Below are 27045 nucleotides of genomic sequence, written 5' to 3'. Positions count from 1 at the left end.
AGTCATGTGCTGCCAATGACACACTTTCTTCTAGCTACAGCTTCAGCACTGGCGTTTATTAGAGATGATGATAGTACCCTCCTCTGTATTTCCTTCCCTGAAAATCTTTCTGATTGCAGTCGTGAGGGAGTAATTTTCCCTGCTATGCAGCTGCCGTAGTTGTGATTTCTAACCTAATCAATATCTCCAGAGATTTTTAAAGTTTAGCAGGCTCTGGATGGTAGGCCTACAGAATGCTGAGTCATTTTCCCTGAACCATAATAAAGTGTCACTTTTTGTTGCTTCTGCCTTTTTTTTTCCCCTCAATAATTTGCTCTTTTCTTTTTTCCTTTGTCACTTCATATTTACAAAACTCCATGTATGTGTATCTGTGTGTATATATTTTATTTCATTGGGTTGTCTGCCTCTGCCTCCTTTATTTTCTTTCCTATTTTATTTTTCTTTGTTGTTATAGAGTTCTACAGTGGCACTGTTTGTGTGCTGCTGGTAACGTTGCCTTTCCCTTTTGTTGGCTTTTGTGAGTTTGCTGTCACCCACTAGCAGAAGTTGGGCTCTTTACTCAGAGCTGTGAACTGAGCTTAAAAATAAACAAACAAAACCCCCAAACAATTAAAAATGGTAGTAAAGCCTTTACAGAACAGTGAATGGTCACCTTGCTCAGGATATGTGTCACTAAAAAACTCAGATAGAGCTGGTTTGCAATTCCAAGCGGGATTCTTCTGATAATCTTTCAATAAAATGGCATCTTATGTTTATGTTATCTTCTAAGTAGGAAGTTCTTTAGATCTGATTTAGTGCACTTGAATTGTAAAGGACACTCTGCATTCCTGAGGCTCAGCTGAGAAGGCGTCAGTGGGGAACCCTCCAATTGCACATGAACGTCTTGGGTCTGGTTTTGTTTGTTTTAAATATATTTTAGCTAAATCAAAGACAAAATGTAACACTTGGGCACCATGTGGTTTCATGATGTTTATGAGAAGTATTATGAGGGATATGAGATTCATAAATCAGGGAGTGGCTCCCATTGATCTGTAAGTGTGTTCTCTTTCCCAGTGACAGAGACAGATAGCCATGTTCAGCTTTCTAGACATTTCAGGGCAGCTCATATGATAGAAAGCACAAGAGACTTACTTGCAATTTGCTTGCATTTCACATTATGTGTTTCTAAAAGACCATCCTGGCCTCTTTTCTTCTAGACAGAGACAGCAATGTGGAGCTTCTGTTCTAGCTTTGTTGACCCATTTTCCATCTATTTCTATCAGTATGTCATTTAATAGCATGTTAGCACAATAGAAAATAGTTTATGCCCTATTCTTCAGCTGCTCTCCTCCACTTCCTTCAGTTATGAAACACTATTGTTTTGAGACCCTCCTTTTCCTCAGCCTCTCCCTTTTTTTCTTTTCCTGAGATACAACTGCATATTCTATCATAGCACTGACCTTTTTCTCCCTCTGTATTTCCTTGCATGCTCTCAATTCAGATGGTTCGGCCTCTCAGTGAAAGGTTAGTTTTCTAATCTATATGAAATCTGTTTTTTAAAAACAGACAAAGGTCAAATTGAACTGATCAACTTAAATGAAGGAAATGGAAAACACAAAACTGCTTTAACTCAAAACTTGTAGCTAAGGCTAATATGGATTAGGTCACATTTGACAAGAGTGTGCATCTCTGAATTGCATCCATTAACTGGGTCCATGCTCTCAGACTCACTGGAAAAATAAATAGAAAGTAAGCAGTGGAACTTGAAGTTACAACATTGACCAAAAGCCAGGAGATAATTTTGCATTTTCTGTTCTGGCTGCATATACAGGTTTTACATTTGAAAGCGGTGCTTTGTTTTAATTTCTGCTACATCACTTTTTTTCTGTCTCAGCAGAGGTCAATAAATAAAGTTATGAAAATTTTCTCTTTTAATTATAAGAGGTCTGTGGTCTACATTCAAAGCAGGGTATAGCTGAAGAAGTCTTTCAGTTAAGTAGCTAGATATTTTGACTCCTCACCATCTTGGTCTTTGAATTATTGCTTATTTCTAATATTTTGCCCTTTGCTGGCACCTTGAGTGTGTGTCCTGAGGAATAAATAAGGTGCTTTGCAGATATGTAATGGTTTAGTCTGTCAGACTTCGGCACCACGAGGTCTTTCCTCTGGCAGTAGTCTACAAAGGGGACTGCAGTGAGAAGTCTTAACAGGCCTTCCCTTCCTTAAGCCAAGTTCAGTTGTTAGTGGGATGCAAAGCCACGGGAAGCCACACTGTGATCCCATTGCAGTGTTTCTTGGAGTTACTTGGGACTGTGCTGCTGTCGTATACAGCAGACAGTCCACTTTCATCTGCTGACCCAGTTGTTCACTTTCTTTCTGTTCCAGTGACAGTCCCTGCTCCTTGTGTGCATCAGGACCATCTTAGCCTGGGTTGCCTTTGCTTCTTTCAAGGGCAGTTGCAGCCTGAGCACCTTTGGACTGGCGGGGATCTCAGTGCAGTGTGTTGTAGTAGATGTGCATGCATGTGTACAACACAGCAATGGTGTAAGAAAGGAATGTGCTACAAACAAGGACAGGGTAGGTTATTCAGTATGGGGGTAACCATGACATGTGGGAATATTTGCGGTAGCCTGGGAAAACAGGAAAAAAATGGTCATTGCTTTGTAAAGGACCTTGCAATTTTTTTTTTCTATATGCCCTGTTCTGCACTCAGTCCAATTTTTTACCAGCCCGTCTCTGTGCACTGACAAGATTCTTGCTGAGGTCTAGAGAGCTGCCACATGAACACACTACTTTTCTGTAGCACATTTACTGAACTTGTTTTTCATTGCAAAAAGTCTGTTTTGTTCAACTTTTAGTTCAACTTCACTCTATTTGGGAGGGTTGAAGCACATGCTTACACATGTGCTTCATGTATTAATATAAATACATACATGGATAAATTCTCATGTCACAAGTGAAGTCACAAGACAGCTGAGATTTTGGCACCTCCTAACTTCTGCACCCTGTTCTTTGTGCTCAGTCTCGTTGTTGCATGTCCATCTTTGATGAAACTCAGGGAAAACCCTGCTGTGGGCTACTGCACAGACATAGTACATTTCCTATTCTGATATATATTTTCCTTTCCAGTGTGCTGGAGTACAGTGCAAGCAGGTGCACTTTCTTCACTTAGTTCAAAAAGGAAGTAAGACTCAGATTTTACCAAGGGTGTAAAGTTCTGCTGGGTATGGACCCCACTATCCACAACATAAGAGCCACCCCAGTTCAAAGATAACTGTACAGAGCCTTACAAATATGAATGGAAGCTATCACAGGATTATATGATAATTCAGACTGAAGGGACCTCAGGAGGTCCTGCTCAGAGTAAGCTGTAACCAGTCAAGTCTTGAAAACATCTCAGGATGTGTAACCCCTTTGGGTAGTCTCTTCCACTGCTTGACTGTCGTGCTGGAAGCGTTTCTTCTTATATCCAGTCTGAACCTCTGTTATTTCAACTTATGCCCATTGTGTTCCCCAAGGCACCACTGTGAAGAGCCTGTCTCCCTCTTCCTGATACTCCTTGCAGGAGTTCTCCAACTCCTTGCAAGTGTTGGAAGGCTGCTGTTAGGTCCCTTCAGAGCCATTTCTTTCTCAGGCCGAACAAGCTCTGTTGCCTTAGCCTGTTCTCACAGAGCACATGCTACAGCCACCTGACCATCTTGGTAGCCCTTGTTGATCTCACTCCAGTTTATTGATCTTTCTGGTATTGGAAGCTCATGGCTGGATGCAGTATTGTAGATGTGGTCTAGTGAGTGCCAGGCAGAGACGGGTAATTGCATCCCTCAGTCTGCTAGCTGTGCTCCCCTTAATACAGCCCCAGGTGCACCCCTGTGTAAAGAGAATCCATGTTGCCCCATGCAGGGTGTGAGCAGAGGGCTAAGGCTATCTGACAAAACAAGGGTGTTTTAAACTGCAGCTTCCATTGTTGTGCAAGTAGTGGGAGGCAGATGGTTGAGCCTTCTTCTCTAGTAGCGATCAGTATGCCGCCGTGGTATGTCTCTTTCTGCTTCCATCTGTTGTCAGGCTGGTGGTGGAGTAACCTATGGTGGGACATATGCAAGGCTATCGTTGTATGCAGCACTGCACAGAGAGAATTGTACATATGCTTAGCTGTACTGCTGGCCCTTTTTTTGCAAGAATTATTGTTGGAAACAGAACCTCTTTCTGGCATGGCAGAGTCCTTGTTCATTTGTTGCTGTCTTCTCAACGCTTTCAGCCAAGAAGCAATAGGCGGAATTTTAAGGGCAGAGTTTTTGGCCAATAACAGAAGAAAGGGACAAGAAGTGAGAGGCACTGAGAGAGTTTGAGTTGTTTTTCCCTGGTCAGCTTCGATACTGGTCACTGTGAAGATTTCACCTTCATTTCTTCACTGGTTTTACTTTGATTATGAGTATTTGCAGCTGTGTTTTCCTCATTTACCTTAGTTGGCAATTGCTGGCTTTGAGGAGAAAAAGAACTACATGATTTGTTTATGAGAGTTCTCAATAGTGTGAAATTTACCATCAAGGCATAGTACTGACAAGAAACTAGCAACCATAACAAAATTTGCCCATTCAAATGTTAAATATATGTGTCTTTTTCATTCTCACTTAGACCACTAATAGAGTTTTGAACCAATATTCAATTTTTATCCTGGAATCAGAGAAGAAACATGACAGCATCTCAGAAAGTCCAGGAGTTGTGAATAGGAGGGTAGGTACCTACAGCTGTGTCTGAAAAGCACATCATTATTATTGTAATCTCTGCCATTTTGTGTGTTGTTTATATGAGTAAATTGTATAGTCTGTCAGCTCTTAAGTATATTATCATTATCATGCACATGAAATCAAACTGTAAACATTTGTACAAGCAGATGGAAACTGAGTCATTCTGTCCATCAAATTGAGTTCTGGATTATCGGGGCTTTTCAGTAAGTTCCAGTGGACAATGAAATGGGAATTATACAGAAGGGAATTATTGATTTATTCTTAACTTTAGGCTAAGAAGAAAGAGGAATTTGTCTACCATTCCCATAAGAGTATGCCACTCAATGAGGTTTAGAAAATAAAAACATTCCCTTCTGTGGTTCTTGGAAAAGTTAGCCACTAAAAAAAGGCGGGGGTGGGAGGGCGTTATTTGGAAATCTTGATGTAAAGCATTTCAGTGTTAATGGATGAGTTGAGATTTCAGTGAGATGGAATGAGAACTGCCTGGATGGCAGAGCTCAGAGGGCTGTAATCAATAGAGCAGAGTCTGGTTGGAGGTCTGTAGTTAGTGGGGTTCCCCAGGGGTCAGTACTGGGTCAGTCCTGTTCAACCTGCTCATCAGTGACCTGGATGAAGAGGCCGAGTGCACCCCCAGCAAGTTTGCAGTTGATACCAAACTGGGAGGAAGGGCTGATACACCAGAAGGCTGTGCTGCCATTCAGCAAGGTCTGGACAGGCTGTAGATCTGGGCAGAGAAGAACCTGATGAAATTCAACAAAGGCAAGTGTAGGGTCCTGCACCTCATGCACCAGTAGAGGTTAGGGGCTGACCTGCTGGAAAGCAGCACTGCAGGGAAGGACTTGGGAGTCCTGGTGGACAACAGGTTGGCCGTGAGCCAGCAATGCACCTTTGTGGCCAAGAAGGCCAATGGTATTCTGGGGTGCATTAAGAAGGGTGTGACCAGCAAGTCCAGGGACATTGTCCTCACCCTCTACTCTGCCTTGATAAGGCTGCATCTGGAGTACTGAGTCCAGTTCCTGGGCTTCCCAGTTTCAGAAGGACAAGGAACTACTGGAGGGAGTCCAGTGGTGGGCTATGAAGATGATTATGGATCTAGAGCATCCTTCTGTGAAGAAAGACTGAGAGAGCTGGGTCTGTTCAGCCTGGAGAAGAGAAGGCTGAGAGGGGGTCTTATAAATGCTTATAAATATCTCAAGGGTGGATGTCAAGAGGAGGAGATCAGACTCTTCTCAGTGGTGCCCAATGATAGGGTGAGGGGAAACAGGTACAGACTGAAACATAGGAGGTTCCATTTGAATGTGAGGAGAAACTTCTTTACATTGAGGGTGACAGAACACCAGAACACGCTGCCAGGGAGATTGTGGAGTCTATTTCTGTGGAGACATTCAAAACCCACCTGGATGCATTTCTGTGCAATCTGATCTGGTGACCCTACTTTAGCAGGTGGTTTGGACTAGATGGATCACCCTGGCAACTGCAGGCCTGTCAGCCTCACTTTGGTGCCTGGCAAAATTATTCTGGGAGTTATTGAAAAATAGCTGAATAACAATGCAGTCATTGGTCCCAGCCAGCGCAGGTTCATGAGGGGGAAGTCGTGCTTGACCAACTTAATTTCTTTCTATGACAAGGTTACCCAACTGGTTGACCAACTTGGTCTATCGTGCAGAGGTTTAACCTTTGCTTTTCTTGGCCATGGCTCTGCTTCACAGATGCCTCAGCTTTCTCAAATGTGGTCTTCCTCACCTCGAGTTCAGTAGAAGTGATGATGCTAAATGCTTTTCCAATCTTTGTCTGTGGATTTTGATGAAAATGCAAACAGAGATCCATCAGCCAAAGGCTTATGTGTGCTAGTGCAGGAGGACAGACAGAGGAAGGACACATGGCACAACTGATCTCTTCTGCAGACTTGAGCGATGTGTTTTAAGTTTTAAATGTGTTCTCAGTTTTTGTGGTTTTAAGAGATGCTTGGAGCACTTAGAAATGCTCTAGTTTGAATATTGAAGCTGTTTTTATTTGGTGCATTTGTTCTTGTGCTAAAACCTGTTTGTGGAAGGAGCTCTATGCTCTGGTCTGGTAGTAGACTTCTTTCATTGTAAACATTCACATAAGGTCCCCAGCAGTATTATTCTCAGTACAAGTAAGGAAATAGAATTATATATCCAAGAGACATTTGCAGTGCAGTTCAGGTTTGGCAGAAGGCTTATGGCTAGTTAAGCTTTAAAATAGTATTTTTGTTTCTGAAATATACAGGAAATACAGAGTTTTTTGAATCTAAAAGATTTTTTTTAGCGTGAATTACAAAGGGCTTCTAGAGGGAGCCATGTGCTTTACCAGTAATTTGATGCCAGTTGGCTGGCATTTGGGTGATTTTAGTCACTGAGCTGCTTCAGAGGCTTCAGGCTTCTTCACTCAGTTGCAAGAAATTGGTGAAAACGTACTGCTTACTTCTGTGAACAGACATGGTTGGCTGGCTCACTGTGTGCACAGATTATCAGTAAATCTGTAGGACAAAAAATAATCTAACTCCCAATAGAAAAGTTAGTGAATCTGTCTAAATTGAGTTAAAGTTGCTTATAAACGATGAAATTATTTCCTGATTGCTTTTTCCTTAATTTTTATAAAATAAGTATTTTATTGTTGCTTTTTGTGAATGGTTTTGTTAGTAATAATCTGTATGTAATTAGAATAAAATATTGTGAAAAAATAAATAGCGCTATAGTAAAATAGCAGAAGAACAAAAAACATTTTTGTATAAAAGAAATTTACCACCTGAAATGTACTCTGTCATTTTAAAGGAATCTCTGTGGTTTTTCAGCTTTGATTGATTAACTTCTTAAGATGATAATTTAATGATTTAGCTTTCTTTTATGCTAGCAGGGAAAAGAGGTGGTACTGATCATACAAATAATGTTTTTTCAATCACGTGACTGGTTTTAGGTGTTCATGTGCAAGCTTCAGCTGTGAACGTATTTCCTGAAAGTCATTGTGAACTTCAATACAGCAGCTACAAATAGTTTGCTTTGCATTTCCTATCATCTCTCTCTTTATCTCTTACTCAAAGACACATATTCAGTTTCATTCCAAATTCAGTTGCCCTCTGAGGGCTCTGGCCATGGAGGATCTAGAAGCTGATGGGTTTGCAGGAAGGTAGTTATAGGTGTAGCAGGGACTCAGACAGTGACATCTGACAGATTTGTGGCCTGCAGCATTTAGAATAAAGAGGAGAGTTATGAGGTATTTCACTTTTTTTTCATGATGATGAATACCCTCCCAGGTCTTCTGTGTTCCTGTGGTGTAAATGCTATTTAATGGCTAAGCTGTGTGATTTGAAGCATGAGCTTTTCGTTTCATCTTGCATATATCATGCCTTTTCACGATTAGTTCAGTAATTTCCTTTCTTCTCCATCTATCCCACAATTCACCTCTTTTGCACTTGATCTAACAGTGTGACAAAGCAGCTGCTCTTACAGGCTGAATTTTTATGTAACTCATGGAAATTATTCTTTTTCCTGTATTTTGTTGTAGTTAGAATACTTGGTGTATGCTTTGGGAAGTCTGTCTGTAAACTGACTTTGGAATGGTTTGCATTCCTCTTATATGTTATTCAACTAGCATAGTTTTGTTTGCGAATATTTTCCATCTTACAGCATTAATTTGTTAGGATATCAGCAGCCATTCAATAGCTGCACTCCTCTGTCCAAGGGGGGAGATGGAAAATGTTTCTTTACCTTTTTGATCTGAAGTTGCTTGCAGTGGCAGATCAACAGTGAGGTCTTCAGGCTAAAGGAGTGAAAAGTTCAGGAGATGTTATCAAGTTCTGCTTGCTTGAGTAACTTTCTCTGTGGAAACTTGCTCCATCTTGAGACCAACTCTTACATCCCCTCGGATGATATCCAGTGTAGTTGCTTTGGTCTCTGAAACAGTATTTGGGTGGAGTTTAGGGTCTGTGTCCAAGAACATGATGAGAAAGCCCATGCTCTATCAATTACATAAAGGTCATTCATTTGCCTGAATCTTTATTGAAAATACTAAGAGCTGTGACACCAACCCTGAACTTTAATGGGGAGATACATGGTGGTATGCTTTCAAGCAGGGGGAAAAGAGAGCAAGCAAAGAGGAGAGAGTACAGTCTGTGTGGCAGTACAGATGGAGGATTTTGTTAACAATGGCAGCTGCACCTGATCCTAGTCAAAATAATTAATAGTCCACAAGGAACAGAGAGCATCATGTATTCAGAAGTTCTGAAGGTGTTTGCAGGGTATTAGTGAAAATGTTACCTGGTTGTTGCTTTTTCAAGGTAAATAAATAAATAAAAAGAAAAGAAGTGGTTTGGTTTGATTACATGAGCTTTAGAATTTGGTACGTATAGATCGGATCCTCTGTGAATTATGACAACCTTTGCAACAACTGTTGGTCATCGTGAGGGGCCTATGAAGTGTTACATAGAACTGTAATAAATTAATTTAATGATACATTGACTTTTGCCAAAGTTTTACATTAAAAATTACGGTGTTTGGTTCTACATTCTCTTTCCCTTTCAGAAACATCAGCCAAAGCAGGCTTTATTGAATGTATTATTCATTTGCAAGCAAAAGTGGGATGTATAATGCAAAAACTTTGCATAGGTAAATGTACTGTAATATGAAATCTTATATGCTATACTAGCATAAGCTATATTTTATAAGATGCTTATGTGATATAATGTTTTTTTTTCTTATTCTACTAATATCAGTTTTGTACAAGTAGATACATTAGAGAAAATTCATAGAAATGTACAGACAACATAGCTGCTTAAAATTTACAATGTGTGAACAATCAACTAGTAAAATTTTGAAATTATTAGAAATATCGTATGTAATTCAAAAATACAAATCCACGCTTTCTCAAGGTACTTCTTTGTAGTATTAAGTGATTTAAAACTTGTACTGTATTAAAAAACCTGGAAACCCTTCCAAAGAGATAATAATTTCTAAAGAAATAAAATAAAAAACATTAGTAATAACAAGTCAAGTTCTTTATTTTTGGGGCTGAAAAAAAGGAAATACTGAATATTTTTATCAACTGTGAATTTGTATACGTTAATGTTTGCCAAACCTGTTAGAAATGTAAAAGCAGAATGGAATCTTTGCGCTACTGGTTCTGTCATTTTACACGTGGCAAAAACTCAGGTTGTTTTTTTTTTTTTTTTTTTGCCTCTATCACACATGTAAACATAATTCTGTTTAATTTACTTTTTTTGCTCCTAGCTTGGAATTGCTGATGTTGGCACAGTTTTAGAGGACAAATACGTAACATACTGCAATTACAGTTAAAGATGTGACAATATTAAGACATTGGATACAAGTTGTTTCCATCTCCCTTCTGGTCTCCTCCCCCAGTTATTTAATAGTGTCTGAATTACTTAAGTTGCAAAATACGAGCTGTGCTTCTGTAGTTAGTTGCAGGAACAGTCCCTCTGAAGGGAGCAGTGCATCACAGAGATGGCTCAGCTCTCTAGAGTCACCTCTGTTGCTCCCGCGGAGGTTGGTCAGTTACGACTGAAGCTCAGTTAGACTGTCTGATGACTTGGCAAATGCCTTGTATCTTTTAGGGGTCTTAGATTTCCTACCATCTTGATAACCATCTAAATAGTGTTTTCTTGTGAGGTCCAAAAAACCTATGATGTCTTCTTAGCACTTATTTATCTTCTGACTTCCAGGTACCTTTTTAGTGTCCCCTTTGTCCTTGAATGTCTTTGAATGATAACTTTGGAATTCAGAAGCACCAAGGAATTGTCTAGTATAGCTTGGTTTTATAGTTTTGCAAAAGAAAGAAAGAAAAGGATAAAGATTAAAAGCCAATAAGATTACAAAGGAGAAGAGTTAAGAATTAGAAAACATGGAAGCTGGGAGCTAGAGAAAATCTAGTCCATATTCAGTTTTCTGGGTTTTGGGCTTATAACTACTTTTCTCCATTTAGTTTTAGGAAAGTGTAAAAACTGCACTCCAGTTTAATTACAGACATGATCTACCAGTATGTGACCTAAGAGTTTTTCAGTGCATGAATGAGAATTTCAGTTTTTACTGTCAAATATTCTTTCAGTTGGTAATGTCTTTGAAGACTAAGTTTAATACAAACTGTAAGCAGTAGATAAACACTGTTTCTGGATCCCTGATGTTATTGTCATAGATTTTTGACGTTAAAAATTTTAGAATGAAAGTTCTATTGTATTTGTTGCATTTGAAAAGCTGGTAGAGAAAAAGACATTATTAAAATTGATTCAATTTTACTTCTCTTCTGCTTGTGGATGGACTTAGTATCAGAAGACCTTACATTTAGATGCCTGTGTAGATGTTGCCTTTGAATCTCCATGCTGAGTGCTTCCACAGAATCACAGAATGGTTGGGGTTGGAAGGGACTTCTGAAGATCATCTAGTCCAACCTACCTGCTAAAGAAGAAGCTACACCTAGAGCAGATCACACAGGAATGTGTCCAAGTGGGTTTTAAATGTCTTCAGAGAAGGAGACTCCACAATTTCTCTGGGCAGCTTGTTACAGGGTTCTGTCACCATCAATGTAAAGAAGTTTCTCCTCATATTCAAATGGAATAGGCCCCTCATAATCTTTGCAGCCCGCCACTGGACTCCCTCAGGTAATTCCTTGTCCTTCTGAAACTGGGAAGCCCAGAACTGGACTCAGTACTCCAGATGCAGCCTCACCAGGGCAGAGTAGAGGGGGAGAAGGACCTCCTTTGACCTGCTGTTCACACTCTCCTTAATGCACCCCAGGATACCATTGGCCTTTTTGGCCACAAAGGCACGTTGTTGACTCATGGTCAACCTGTTGTCCACTAGAACTCCCAAGTCCTTCTCTGCAATGCTGCTTTCCAGCAGGTCCACCCCTAACCTGTACTAGTGCATGGGATTATTGCTCCCTAGGTGCAGGACCCTACCCCTTGTGAAACTTTACAAGGTTCCTCTCTGCCCAGCCCTCCCACCTGTCCAGACCTTACTGAATGGCAGCACAGCCTTCAGGTGTATCAGCTCTTCCTCCCAGTTTGGTACCATCAGCAAACTTGGTGAGGGTGCACTCAGCCTCTTCATCCAGGTCATTGATGAACAGGTTGAACAGGACTGGACCCAGTACTGACCCCTGGGGAACCCCACTAACCAGACTTTGCACTGTTGATAGCAGCCCTCTGAGCTCTGCCATCCAGCCAGTTCATGATCCATCTCACCATACGTTCATCCAGCCTGCACTTCCTGAGCTTACCTATGAAGCTGTTGGAGCTTCCTGCTCTGGTCTTAAGTATGTGTTCATAAAATGTGGTTACTGGCAAGATTTCCTCAATGTGACAAAATGAACAGCTGAAATTGGAGTGTTTCTTGAGTACAGTGTTTTGACTTTGTCTTGAATGGCAAGCATTGGTGTGCTGCAGAGAACATCAATAACATTAACAAAAGTGCATAGAAAAAATAATAATTCAGGGGTGAAACAGTTTTCTTTAGGCATATCAGTTGAATGGAACTCTTAATTCCAGGCAAGAATGCAGTGACGGTTGGATATTCATAAAGTAGCTTTAGGTTCTCCTAGTAGGAGTTTAGACACTGTTACCCAACTGGATAGATGTTTCACTACAGAGAAGAAGCGAATTAGATGTAGAGCCTGTAACTGAGCTTGATTTATGATCTATTTGTCAGGATATGCAGTCATACAGGGCTGTATAAAATCCTACACCAAATGGGTTGTGGTGTTTACTGTCCTTACAACTTTCCTTTGTAAATACACTGTCGTAGTACTGAAACAGTATTTTTCCAATATTCATATGATGAACATAGTTTTTATCTTATGTCATTTCTTTGTTATGCTGTGATATTTAATGTTAATAAATCTTTTGAAATCCTTCTTGATTAATGTTTAAGGGAGGTCAGCTTAGCCTATCTTGAACTGCTGCTTGGATGGGCCTTTCGTGTCTTCATTAGTCATGAGAAAGTTCAAGTTGCTATACAAACACAGAAGGAGTAATTCTTTGCAGATTTGGCAGGCCGGGGTATAACGTTGCTCTGATGTAATGGCGACTTTCTATTAAAAGTGTCTTACCATGTATGAAAGTTAGGAAAAGTCTAGATGTGCTATTGGAACTTCAGGGAAATAATGCTGGTTAAGCTCTATTACTTGTAAAGATGCACTTTAATATAACATGTTGTTCCATTTGGAAAAGAAGTTATTAAATAAATTACCTATTCTATTGGGTTTGCATGGCAAGGTTTTGGTAGTGAGGGGGCTACAGGGGTGGCTTCTGAGAGAAGCTGTGAGAAGCTTCCCCCATGTTCAGAGCCAATGCCATCCGGCTCCAGGAGACACCCACCACTGGCCAAGGTTGAGCCCATTAGTGACGGTGGTAGCGCTTCTGGGTTAATGTTGTTAAGAAAGGGAAAAAGAAAATACACACAGCACAACAACAATTCCAGCCTCAAAGAGGGAGAACATGTGAGAGCAACAACTCTGCAGACACCAAGGACAGTGAAGGAGGGGAGGATATTCTCCAGGCACTGGAGCAGAGATTCCCCTGCAGCCCATGGTGCAGACCATGGTGAGGCCTCTGCAGCCCATGGAAGTTCATGATGGAGCAGAGATCCACCTGGAGCCTGGGGAGGACCACACAGCAGCACAGGTGGATGTGCCTGAAGGAGGCTGTGACCCCATGGGTCCCACACTGGAACAGGCTCCTGGCAGGACCTCTGGTCCCATGGAGTGAGAAGCCCACACTGGAGCAGGTTTGCTTGCAGGACGTGTGACCCTATGGGGGACACAGGCTGCAGCAGTCTGTTCCTGAGGGACTGCAGCCCGTGGAAGGGACCCACACTGGAGCAGTTTGTGAAGAACTGCAGCCCATGGGAAGGACCCATGTTGGAGAGGTTCATGGAGAATTGTGCCCTGTGGGAGGGACCCCATGGTGGAGCAAGGGGAGAGTGTGAGGAGTCCTCCCCTGAGGAGGAAGGAGCAGCAGAGGCAATGTATGATGAACTGACCACAATCGCCATTCCCCATCCCCCTGTGCCATTTGGGATGGGGAAGACGTGGAGAAAATTGGGAGTGAAGTTAAGCCCAGGAAGAAGGGAGGGGTGGGGGAAAGATATGTTAAAGATTTGGTTTTAATTCTCATTGTCCTACTCTGATTTGATTTGCAATAAATTAAATTAATTTCCCCAAATTGAGTCTGTTTTGCTCCTGACGACAATTGCTGAGTGATCTCCTCATCTTTTTCTTGACTCAAGAGCCTTTCAATATATTTTATCTCCCCTGTCCAATTGAGGAAGGGAGTGACAGAGCAGCTTTGGTGGGCATATGGTGTCCATCCAGGATCAACCCACCACACCTATATAGTGTTTGACAGATTTACTTGAATAAAAATAGATTTTGTGGGGGACACTTACATAAATTATTTTAATATACATATCTGTGATTACAAATGAGATGATGAAATTACAATATTTGGAAGAAAGGAAACTACAAAACCTTCGAATGTAAACCTGGTAACATCTGGTAGTCTTGATATGTAAGATGGGAAGCCCTACAGTTAGTCATGTACAGCTAAGTTTTCTTAAACATCTATGGGGTTTTCTGTATATAGGTGACATATAAACCCAGATGAACTCTGGATGAACTCACTGGGTGATATCCTGTGAGCAGTCTAGTAGTGGCAAATGGTAAAATATGTATGCGTCTTCTCCCTTCTTGATTGATTTCCTGTGCTCTTTGACAGATTTTGCTGTTGGAGTCAGAGTTTTGTATTAATATATCAATTTGTGTTGCAACCGTTGCCTCTACTTTCCAAGTTTCCCTGAAGTTTCTGTGCATCTTTCGTGGATCATCCTCCAGCACTGGCTCTCGCATCTTGATTTGCTGTCAATGCCAATCACTGTGCTGCTGATGGGCCCCTGCACAGCTCCAGGCTGCCCTGTAGTTCTCAGTGTGCTACAGTTCATTTTCTCTCCTCATCATTGGCAACCCTTAGCCAAGGAACAGGTAAATTATTGAAAGGACGAGCGCCTGGCTCCACTGAAAATTGTCAGTTCTACTTTTGATATTCATGCTGCTTGGCTTTTACTCTTTTTGATCTTTCTGCTAAATCCAGATGCCACTTGGCTGATGTCTGTATTATAGCAATTCTTTTTAGTATATGATAAGTTTCTTAAATGTGAACTGTGTCCCATCTGCTGTATTTTTTCAGATCTTTTTAAAAAGAAAAGGTTTTGACCTGAAGTTGTCATGAAGCAAGACTATCTGTCCCCTTAACAATGTATCTTTATAGGTATAATAAATATGAAATTGAGAGAGTTAAAAGAAAAGTATAAGAAATGAGAAAAATATACGAGTATCACCTAAGAGCTTGAGGATTTTTTAATTCTGAAGCAATTTTGGGAAAGAAGCTGGAAGACAGCAGTCCTCGGTCTTTGTGCCAGCGTGTGCCCAGCAGCCTGGGTGACACAGTGCCGGTAGCCTGGTGGCACTTGTCCTGTCTTCACTGACCCTGCTCAGAGCAGTTTTCAGAGGAGCTGGTTGGAAGAAAAGTCTCAGTGTGGGAACATTGTGAATGCAGATGACCCATTTATCTGCTGACCAAGATCTGAAAATGTATTTGGAGTAAGTTTCTTGGTCATATTTGATATTGTAAGTGCAAAATATTTAATGTTGTTACCTCAGCACTTTTTTCCTAGAACTTGGCCAATACTGGCCACTTGAGGAATGTTAATGCTTTTGGATACAGGCTGTGAAAATGTTGGAAATTTACAAGAATTTACTTATTTTTCAAAATAAATTGTCTTTTTAAATTCTAAAATAAGCTAGTGTAGTTTCCAGATCTTCTATCTTGATGTGTTTTCCCCAGCTGCCCCTTCTGCCAGTGATTATAAGATAAGAATGTAGTCCGCTTCTCTGTGGTTTCTGATGTTCTATTTTATATGACATAGACTTGCAGAGATAACCACTCCACTATTTTGACTCAGTAGAATTTCTGTATAGAGTTTCAAATGGTAAGAGTAATTAAATTTGATATTAGCACTGACTACTCATTTTTTAGTCTTTTCTCTGAAATGATAACAGCATTTTCTGCCTTGCTATTTTTCAGTAAATGGCTCAGTTTTTCAGCCTCTAGCAGAGGACACTGAGGCACTAACTTGTGTCTTGTGGCCAGATAACAGTCAGAATATTTAATGTGGTCCCTAACCTTTGCTTTTGAAGGGAGCCCCAGGTATGGATCTCTGTAGACAGGTATCAAGTGCAAGTTTGATGGCACAATGATGTGCAACATGTGTCCGGTTGTATGGCAGTGTGATATGTGGCCTTTAATTTGCTCCAGGAGGAAGGATTTTATGGCAGGTGGAATATCCTTGCCTGTTACTTTGTTTTTTTTTTTCATGGATCTTACTGTTTGCTAAATCTCCTGCAAACCAATACAAACTCATCTCTCTATGGGAATTTTTTCATAAATAGGAACTTGTATGTAGCCAGCATACCGGAGTGACTTTCTCTTTTAGTTCAAATAAGAAGTACAGATGCACAAATAAAATACCTGAAAAAATAAGTCCCTTGAACAATACAAGACAAAGATAGGAAAAGGTTTTCCAGAGCAAATTAATTACAACGAGAATATCTGTTCTTCATACAGTGAGGTAGACACCAGCAGCCAAAGAGAATGCCATATTCAGAGCTGCTTATGAGGAATTGTGAAATCTTCCTTGTCCACTTCATTGCCTGAGTTCTGCCATACTGCCATATCCACTAGTTACATTATTCTTCCTCTAAAAGCCTTTATGATCACATGAAAATGTGAAATATTGTACAGAAAGTTAAAAACAGAATGGAAAACCCAGCAAAAACCCTTCTGGAGCTTCAGAGCAGAAAGGGCAACTGAGTTAGAATTTCAAAGCAAGAAATCGGCTGTGGGCAACATTTCCCCCCTACTGCTTCTTTCTCTACTGTTGTGCATCTTGCATGACTTTCTGTGAGCGGCAGAGTTTCAAGGCAAGGGGTGAAAAGCAGTCCACTCTGTATTACTACAACTGTAAATAATTATATTCTCGTGTATTTTTTTAAACTGCTTTATCTTCTAGAGGTGGCTTTACTTAGAAGAATAGTTATTACAAACAAAAATTAGGAGAGGACAGATACAGCCTAATGTGGCAACCAGTGATGGTAATCGGTATTATGAAAAGATTTGAGGGACCTGACTCTCTGCTTAGGAGAAGGGAAATAATTTTGTGGCCGTTCTCTTTTTAAAAGATAGCACAACTTGCATGTTGTGGGCAATTTGTGGAATAACTATTCTAGGTAGAGATAACCTGACAGAAATCTAGTAATTCTGACAAGGGTTGTAATTCTGAAACTATAAAGAGTTAGTGTTACAGTTAGAAAAATAATTTTTTAAAAAATCTATTAATCATATCTGGAGTGTTGGACAAGTCAGAATGAACAAGAACCCGGTATGAACAAGTTAATTTCAGTACAAGCTTGAATTTATCTCAGGCTTTGAATCTGGCCTTTTTCAAAACGGGGAAGACTGAAAGTTCATCCCATTATCTATCAGAACATGTTCTTTATTCCTTTTGTTGGTTTGAAAGCATGGAAAATTTGATGAAACCTTACAACGAAATGAGTACTTGGCATATTTCTGTTCTTAATAATTGGAAAAGCTAGAAAACTTTCAGGTACTTTCCTGAATTCTTGGAGGTTTTACTGTTATTGTTTCCAAGCATCAAAAGTGAAGGAGTGTCCTCAAAAGAATCAGAGATTGAGTTGTGATTTAATTTATTAATCAAGCTGTGCAGCTGAAGCAGGCAATACAGTAACCCACAGCAGAGACACCATACTGTGTATTCTGGTTTGTTCTGGAGCTTCTTGTATAGGTCTTTATACAGGATTAATCCTAATAGCATTAGCGTAGTAAGACATATTGCTAAGTAGACTTAGACTACTAATAAAGACTTAAAACAAACAAAAAAATCCTTTGAACATTGCTATTAAATAGCTGACATGACATGAACCTCTTTAACCAGTTCCCTGCTTTTTCTCAGACATCATCTTGGACAAAAGGGAAACTGAGCAATGGATTATCAGGGCCCATGATAGGATTGTCAGCCTTTTGAATTAAAGGCTGTTGCCATCCAGTTACCCATCCTCATTCAGAACATTCTAACAAACGTGGTATAGCCTTAAAAAGCAGATTTGATAATTTTAACGCTTGTGTTTAACAAACCTTCTTTTTCAGTCAAAAGTATCCAGTGGTACAATGCTGCTTGGATAGTTTTTAGATAGTGTCTTAAATACCAATATTTTTAATGATCCTGAAAACATACAATAAGTAAGCCTAAACAAAATGTGAAGGCTGAAGATAGGATTTAAATTTAACATTTGTCTTTTAAATGGTTTTGAGCCAAGAATTTCCATAAATTAGAAGGGATGTATCTAAACCCATGTCTTTCTGGTTTCATGTACTGTGTGGGTGGTTTCATAAATCAGCTACAGTTAAAATGACAAGCCATAGTAGAATGCTCTGCTAATTTAATTTTGCTAAATTATTATTATTTTTTAATCACTGTAATACATTGTCATAAGTGGTTAATATGATCAGTTTAAAGGCAGATTTGCATTTCAGCAGGGTTTTTCACTTCTGTCACATGTGTTGTTTGCTTCCATGGTCAAGTGCAAATACTTTTCATTGATATAAGCAGTTTACATAGTAATTTCAAGCATAATGAAGCACTGCTTGTTCAAGGCTAAGCATATCTTTTTTTTTTTTTTTTTACTCGAAGCACAGAGCTATATATGCTTCTAAAATAAGTAGTGATCTTAGATATGTTAGTTCTTAAGCAGCTTGCTCTGACTGCTGAAATACCTGTGAACTTCTGAATATTAATTGTAGAAGAAACTATTTCTTTTGCAAATGTTCAGAAGTAAATGCTGGTGTATGAAAGGGACAAGGTATACAGTCCAATGCTTCAAAATAGAGAGGAGGTTTAATTTGGGAGCCTGGGTTTACAGGCTACTGCTATCAGGGTCCCTGAAGGCTGTGACCGCGACACCTGCCTCAGTGTTGTCCACACGTTTCACAAGGGGACTAGGCCAAAGAACCCATCTGGGCTGAGTCCCACACTGTGCTCTCCATGTTAGAAGGGATGAGTACAGGTGGTTGCTGTGATCACAGTACCAATGTATGTAACCACAATGCAAAGCAGGGCTATGGAAGTTTGTGGGAATGCTTTTGGCATTCAAAACATGCATGACATAGTTTTTTAATTGCCTGTGTGACAGTTGATTTTTTTTTAAGGGCAGGGATTCTGTCACCTACGTAAGTTATTAATGGATATCGAAAAGGCTACTATTCTTTAAGGTGTGCATTGTGCACTGTTCATTGCTACAATCTTCCTTGGATATCAGCAAGCCCTGACTGTGAGGTGGCTTGTTGCCTTCCCCATCTGTCCATTGCTGCTTTCCAAACAGGGCTTATGGCCTTCCTTGTGACCAGTCTGGCATTTGTTTTTTCCTCTATACAGAAGAGGGGTGAGAGAGAAGAGGTGAAATAAAGAAAAAAAAAAAGTAAAAAAAAAAAAAAAAAAAGCAGCAGCCCTTCTGGAAGTATCTTGCTTGTCCCAAGGTATTAAAACTGCTGGTACCATCTACTTCATGCAAGAGCTGGTTCCAGTTGATGTCCTCTAAGCAAAGCCTAGGTCTGTGTCCCTGTGTGTTGCTGGAGTCGTCTGGCTGTAAGTGGGATAGTGATGGAGGACCCCCTAGTTTGAAAAGGCAGCGTGTGCACTCCCAATGGGTTCTTTGGCCAAAGCTACAGCTTAGGTGGGACATGGGAGGACTTGGCTGTAACTACAAAAGAATAGGCTGGATGGTGTCATGCCTAGAAATTTTGTTTTTTAGTTTTCAGTGAGCTATCAGAGACAAGTGGCTAACATAATGGGTGGGAATGTATTTCACCATGAACTTTTAAACTTAGAGAGGCATTATTTGTCAGTCTGTCAGTATCCAACCTGGGCTGGCTCTTACATTTCTGCCAGGAAAAGCTTCCTTCTATCAAAGTGTTGCATCTTTGCTCTTTTTTGTGCAGTTATTAGTCCCTGGGAGCCCCAAATCCCCTGGTTGTATCATATTTTCTCTGTTTTCCTTGTGTAGGGACATCATAAATGAGGGGCTGTTCCAGAGCCTCTTGATGCATCAGTCTGCTCCACTGTGCTATGGTGTAGAAGTCTGACAGTGCGGGTGGTTGTTTGATGGGAAGGATCAGGCCCATAGCAGAGTGGACTGTATGAAATCCAGGCAGCATTTCTCATCAGCTATTGCTTTTGCATTTCTGAGCAGCAAACATTCAGCTTTTGGCTAAGAACTGAAATCCTCCTTAATTTTTCATGGGTGTTTTATTTTTTTCAGATAAAAATGTTTTGTTTTGTTTAGTGTTTTTTTTTTTTTTCTTTTTTTTTTTTACTGAAACCTTGCACCTCATGGGAGTAAAACTTGTAAATGGGAAAGAAAACTTTCTATCAAAATACAGTTTTGAGTGAAAATAAGTATTATTTTTACAAGGCACAGAAATTTTGTCATGGAACTATAGTTACTGAACTAGTTGCTGAAAGAACACATTAGAGGTAGCCTGGAGTTTGAACATGGAGATGTTTAGTACTGCAGAGCCTCAGTCTTCAGACACTGCTTACTCCCTCTGTAGGAATTATGCTGCAAATGTTATATTGTGCCTAAAATGCTCTGCCTGTCATTTTGTATCTCTGAAATGTTAGAAGCACAAATGGGGCAGCTGGCAGACGTGGGAAGCTGTAAGTGGTAACTGAGGGCATGAGTGCCTCATGTGGTTGCGAGGTGAATATTTTGGTTTGAGACTGAAGATGCTGAGAAGTAATTAGTAAAATCTGTTTCCACATAGTGCTGCTGACTCATGATATTATACCTATTTTGAGATAGGCTGTTTAGTTTTGTTATTTCCCTCTCGTTTTTTGTGGTCTTTCCTATAACAGAACTTTTTGTTTGGCTGTAAGGTTGCAGGGTAAATACATGAAAACGAATAAATCATGGTTCTGTAAATGAGGAAAATTTGACTATTAAAGTTCTCTATAAAATGCCAAAGCAAATAGTAGGAACATATTATAAAGGTGTAAAGTTTCAAATGCAAAGAGGGATGCCTGATAGATTGGAGTTCTGAGCCACTACAGCCTTTGGTAGTGAATAGTACAGCACTATATTGACACATTTACTATTAAAGCATTTGACCTTTCAGTACCCTACTGTGATCTTATGGGTTCTGCACTAATGGATTTAAGATACCATGGTACACCAGCTGGACTCATTGATGCAACTTTGCAGTTTCCCTAAAACGCTTGTATTTTAAGGCCTTTTAGTTTAGTCTTTCTTCAGCACACAACTATACAAAGACACTGCAGCTAAACATAGTTTTGTTCACTCTATTGAAAACAAATTTTGGATGGTTGGCCTCTGCAGTCAGTGGGCAGGATGAATGGGTAGGATTTAGATTCATTACAGGAACCAGTTCATGTTGTTTCAGCAAGGCATGACTGACATTATATTTTTAGAGTAAATACTTATAACACAAACCCAATAAACTATGAAAGAGTTTGGTACAATGTAGGAAAGAGTGCTGGGATGCATTTGACTTTCTAGCATGTGTAAATATTTACCGTTCGCCTTTGTGCTTCTTTTTCTAGACATTACCCAAAGCAGTCCTTCACTACAGTGGCTGATACACCAGAAAATCTTCGCCTGAAGCAACAAAGTGAATTGCAGAGTCAGGTAAATTAAATAAGTCTTTTGTCTTATTAATATTAAACTGTCAGTCCCCTTCTCTATAGTTTTTCTAAGTTGTATTAGTATTTCTTTGTACTGATACGTAGTAGCACACTAATTTAATTCTAAAAAAAAAAAAAAATTACAAGTTGGTATAACACTGCAAAACTCAGGGTTTTATTTCTGATCTCACTTATACTAGTTACCATGCTATTGTAAGTCCATTGACATCACTGAAATCCTTCATTTTTTAACAGTGTACAAAATATCTAGGTAGTTTTTAATGTTTGAAATGTTATAGCTCAGTCCAAAGGGTTCTGTTGCCTTAGACAAACTGTCATTGCTACCTTGCATCAGACTTCATAATAAAATAGCTGTGTGATTAGCAAACAATTACTTTGTCGTTAACAAATATTTATAAGCCTTTAATACTTGTCAACACTGAACTGACTGAATGATCAGCTTATGGATCTGTTATGTCCTTTGTGAACTCATATATGGAGCAGTCTGTAAGCCAGTTGTGATAAATATGTTATCAATCAAAACTTATGTAGGTTAGTAAGATATATATTAGAATTAAAATGTAAAAAGAAAAGTGAGGGGGAAAGAAGAAGAAAATGGCAATGAAGACATATGTGACGCAGACATGATGTTTGGTTACCATTGTTTCTCGGTAGTCTATAACACGCGGTTGTTATTAGTATTAATTCCTTACTATTTGGACAACTTCTCTCTCCCACCCTCCCCCCAGCCCCCCAATCAATTTCCTACTGTTTGATTTTATGCAACACTGGAATCTGGCCTATCTGTGTGAGAAACTGATAATATTCGATTGCATTTTATTTTGTGAAAGCTGTTGTTTTATTTTATAATTTTTTATTAATTTCATTTTTTATTCATTGTTTTAGTTTTTACTATTGTGGTTTTAGTCTGGATTTAGTTGCAATCTCATATTATAAATTGTTTAATTTAAATTGTTTAAATTGTATAAATCTTTGTCAATCAATGTAATTAAAACCTGTAGCAGAAAATAGAAACAAAATCAAAGGAGTGCCAGAGAAATGCTAGCACAGATATTTAGCATGATATACATGTTTAAAAATTCTTTACCTTTTGACATTACACTTATTGATCACAAAACTTCGATAAATTCTTTCGTGCTGAGATTCTTCTGTCTGGAAAGAAGAGAGTTTGTGGAACATATATTTCCTCTTGACTTCAGGGTGGAGTTTCTTCATTTTCTTGTAGTTCAGTAGTCCTGTGTACCATAGTTACCATTCTGTCAAGGAACTTGTAAACTATACTTTTTACACATCTGTTGAAAGGAATTAGCTTTGTGCCCACTATTCATTCATTTTTTTTGACAGAAAATTTTGGGGTTCAGGAGAATAATAAAATTTTACTCCTCTTTCTGTCAGTTTTTTACTGAATTGTCTTGTGTATTTGCATATGCAGCCACACACACATGGATATATATGAATCTCAGACTAAAACTTAAAGCAATCAGATATATGCTTTGCCCATGGCTGCCTCTGTCTACTTGTCCCCAGGATATGTTACACCATGGGTGAGTTTGCCTGCTGGTACTTTATAAAGATTCAGCTACACAAGTCCAATTTGGTGACAACTTTCTGGTGATGGGCAGAATGGAAGAGAAGCTGCTGACTTTGTCATGGCTACGTCACCTGCCTCAGGAGCCTGTGGCTAGAAAAGCTGAGGCAAAGATTTCAACCCTTGTGCTCACAATTCTGTTCTTTAACTCTTGTGAATTGTGAGCCTTCATGTAAAAGGTCCTCAGGGAAGCCTCCAAAGCCATATTTTTAAAAGCACTGGCAACAGACAGATTTTAATGAGACTAATTTCTGTAGGCAGGTGGATTTTAACTGGAGAAATTGTTTGAAGTTGGTTAAGGAAAGTATGGATGGGAGAAATCCTTTTTGGGTGTTTAGAGAGCACAGCTTTCCTGTATGAAGTACAGACAGATCAGAATCACATTTAGGAAATGTACCTTGTCTTAAAGTAGTCTACTTTCTCCATGGTTATTAGGATAACACTTCTGAGTGACTAGGGGATGTTGAGAATTGTCTGGGGGTGTAGAGGACATCTGGTAGGCATCAGTTTGAAAGGACTGGAGTAAGTTCTGATTTATGACTGTGTCCTATCCCAATACATGATGGGCTTAGTACATCTCTATCACAGTATCACAGTATCACAGTATGTTCTGGATTGGAAGGGACCTCAAAAGATCATCTAGTCCAATCCCCCTGCTGGAGCAGGAACGCCTAAGTGAGGTTGCACAGGAACATGTCCAGGTGGGTCTTGAATGTCTCCAGAGAAGGAGACTCCACAACCCCCCTGGGCAGCCTGTTCCAGTGCTCTGTCACCCTTACTGAGAAGTAAGTAGTTTAGCTCACACATTCCAAACTCACCTGTATCAATTGTCTGTCTTGTCTAAATGTTGAATAGCCCAAGGAGTGTGATCTCTTTCTAGAGCCTCTAAGAGAAATGTCTTTCCCTCTCTTATTTAGAAACATGGTGATGTGGCACTTTGGAAGTGGAGGGAGACTTGGTCTGCTATTGTTCACTATTTGTACGCAGAGGACTTAGTATTTTAGGATGGGATAAGCAATATCAATGAGAAACTTTGAATTTTCTTATGTGTAAACTTGCTGCAACTGTTAGTGCACTGGCATAAAATGCTAGATGAGGAACTACGTAAAACATGGAAATGGACAGAAACCCTTAATTTGTACAATGTAGCTTTTTTCAAGGTTATTAGACCTTAAAAGATTTGCACTTGATGCAAATACAGTACTAAATTATAAGGGCACAAATTTACCTACTTGGAGGAAAGTTTGTAATGTTTCTGGTCATTATTTGCTTCCTTAGTGTTGATTCACATCAAGAATGCTTAAAGTAGACTAGCCTGTACATGATTTTAATGCTGAAATATAGATTCCAGGGACTTTTCATAATCCAATTTAAATTTCATCATAAAACTGTAAATTCTGAACAATTTCTGTAATATTTTGAAGAGTATAAGGACAGCGAAATTGCCATCCCGAATCTGCCCCATTGGCCATCTAATCCATTGTCCTTTTCAGAGAGAGTTGCAAGACTCCCACCTGAAACAAATACATGATACATAATTTGCCGTTGTTCAGGTCTCATCCTGTTTCAGTGCTGTGCAGGAGAAAAAAGTGTGTACATGGTTCAAGAAAAGCGTTTCCCATGAAATCAGACTTGGCTGAATAGCATCACATTATTATTACCTTCCAGTATTCATCAGAGCTGCTTTAGCCTTCTGCCAATGCAGTGACAACATGATATTGAACAAATTCTGTGTTAATTAATGTAAAAAAATTACATTAATTTCTGAGTAAGGAGAAATGCTTTTTTACATTAATTACATTTCTAAGTAAACATCTTTAATGCATTTAGTTCTGAAGAGGCACAACTTTATGTTTAACTGCATGACTCCAAGTGTCTTTTCCAAATCTGTAGCTTTAGAAATATTATTTGTCTTACTCAGAGAAGCCAGGGGAGTTGATAAAGGAAACACCATTAAATAAAGGAAACACCATTAAGCTAAAAAGACACGTTTTTGTAAATTTGTTGTTTTGATTTTCATTTAAGCAGCAATTGACAGCATTTTAAGTTGAAGTGTGGGGTCCTCTATCAAGAGTCCATTAAGGTCAGCATCAGGTGCCAGGCTGTCATGTTGACTTAACATAACAAGAGGAAAACAAACAAAACCAAAACAGTGTTTTCTGGAGGAGTCAATAGGAAATGGATTGCTCTTTAGAACACTCAAAAAATTAGTCGAAGGGCAACTATTAAAAGCCTTCCAGAGAACATTCTCCTTCTATACAATATAATTTCAGAGCTTTCCCCTCCTTTAGCTTTTTGCTTCCATGGGCTTTCATTCAACTCTGTAGTTTGAAGGAGACACAAATGCGTTTTAGGAGAGGCTGTAAGTTTGATTTCCCATTTTGTAAAACTCCTCAGTTTAGTGTTCCTCCTGACTGAGAGAAAATGAATTTTAAGGTCTTTCATCCTCTAAATAAAGAATAGAGACAGGGATCCAGTGTCTTGAACAAGGTTTTTGTTTATGCACCTGTCACGGTCCATTCGGTGATGGACTCGTGATGGTTCGTTTACCTTGATCTCGAAGTGCAAAATTAAGGCAACCAAAATGCCAAGTTATAGTTCAATCAAACAGTGTTACTTTATTATTTTGCCCGTATAGCGGCACTTGATAGAGAAAGTAGAGAAAAAGGGAAAAAGAAAAGGGGAAAAGAGGGTTGGTTGCCACCACGGGTCCAAAGGCATCCCTATGGTCCCAGCTCCCGAACAGCATCCTGCTGGTCCTCTGTTGTGATCCGCGAACCATTGGTGGGGAGATCTCAATGATGTCCAGTCAGGAACCATCTTTATGCTTCTTCATCCCGCTTCACTCCCATGGGTTGAGGCCAATCTCCGCCTTTGTTTTGCAATCCAGGCTTAACTGCGCAGGCTCGAAGAATCTCCGCTTCACCTGCCAGAACCCGTCTGCACCTGTGTGGCCTCACGTTCAGGGGTCTCTTAGTTGTCTGTTGGGTGACCTCAAGACCCCCGGCAAGCCTCTGTGCATGTTCTTCTTCATTTGCCTCAGTAAGAGGGAGGAGGTGGTGGGCAAGTTTGGCTGAAGCAGCAGGTGAAAATCCATCTTCTGGACAGCAGCTATTGTCCCCAGGTCAGAGAGACCTGTATGACACAATTCCTTCTCCTCAGGCCTCTCTCTAAGTCATTGTCCATCTGTTCTTGATGGTGATGTTCAGGCAGATACTGTTCTTTGGACTGACTCCTACAACATCTCTCATGAAAGACCCCTGTCTTTACTTCATTGAAGGTTAGTGCATTCTCCTACTCCCTAGCATACAATGGATACTTTCTATATGCACTTGTGTCTCCTAGAGGAACTGAATTACAGAACTTACCGATATGTTCATCTAAGCTATGATTACTTGGAAATTGCCTTCATGTAGCTTAACTACTGATCTCTCTAACTTTATAACAGTGTAAATTGCTCTGTGGCCTTTAATTCTTGTCTGTGGCAATGTTGTGTAGATCAAAACCAGCAACTCCAGTTGAACTTGGAGAAACTAACAGTGATATTCTGCAGCAGTTCTTGGCAGGATGGATATGAAAGTGTTGGATCAAAGGGAGGGCTGATGTTTAAGGCAGGTTCTTGTACTCCAACACTTTCTGAGGAAATCTACTTTCTGGTAAATCTTGGTGAACTTGATATAAAGTCACAGCTATCATTCTACTACCTTCTTGTCCTAATCTCTGGTGACACAGCCTAAGGCTGCTATCCTTGGAAACTCCCAGTGCTCCTTGTCATATTGCAGAAAATACTTTCCTTGTGCTTCTCTTACAGCAGCTTGGATAACTGAAAGTGTAGGGGGTGCTTTTCTGTAGGAAGATACACACTTGCAGTTCTTCTTGTTAAATAGAGTTCTTAAGTGTTGACTTTCAAGAA

General features: G+C 39.7%; 1 protein-coding gene across 2 annotated transcripts in view; it reads left to right on the top strand.

Moving 5' to 3' along the window:
• The window catches only part of LOC308053411 (LIM zinc-binding domain-containing Nebulette), a gene marked incomplete at both ends in the record, with an annotated part of 245672 nt that overhangs the window by 49538 nt on the left and 169089 nt on the right, over positions 1-27045 (top strand). For both annotated transcript variants that reach the window (XM_080364268.1, XM_080364267.1), the window contains one exon: positions 21443-21527. In XM_080364268.1, coding sequence (XP_080220394.1) covers positions 21443-21527 — 85 coding nt within the window. The remainder of the gene's footprint in view (positions 1-21442; positions 21528-27045) is intronic.

The sequence above is a fragment of the Nesoenas mayeri genome, assembly GCF_963082525.1.
Source record: "Nesoenas mayeri genome assembly, chromosome: 2".
In the NCBI taxonomy this organism is placed as follows: domain Eukaryota; kingdom Metazoa; phylum Chordata; class Aves; order Columbiformes; family Columbidae; genus Nesoenas; species Nesoenas mayeri.
This window is presented reverse-complemented; position numbering and strand designations above follow the sequence as displayed.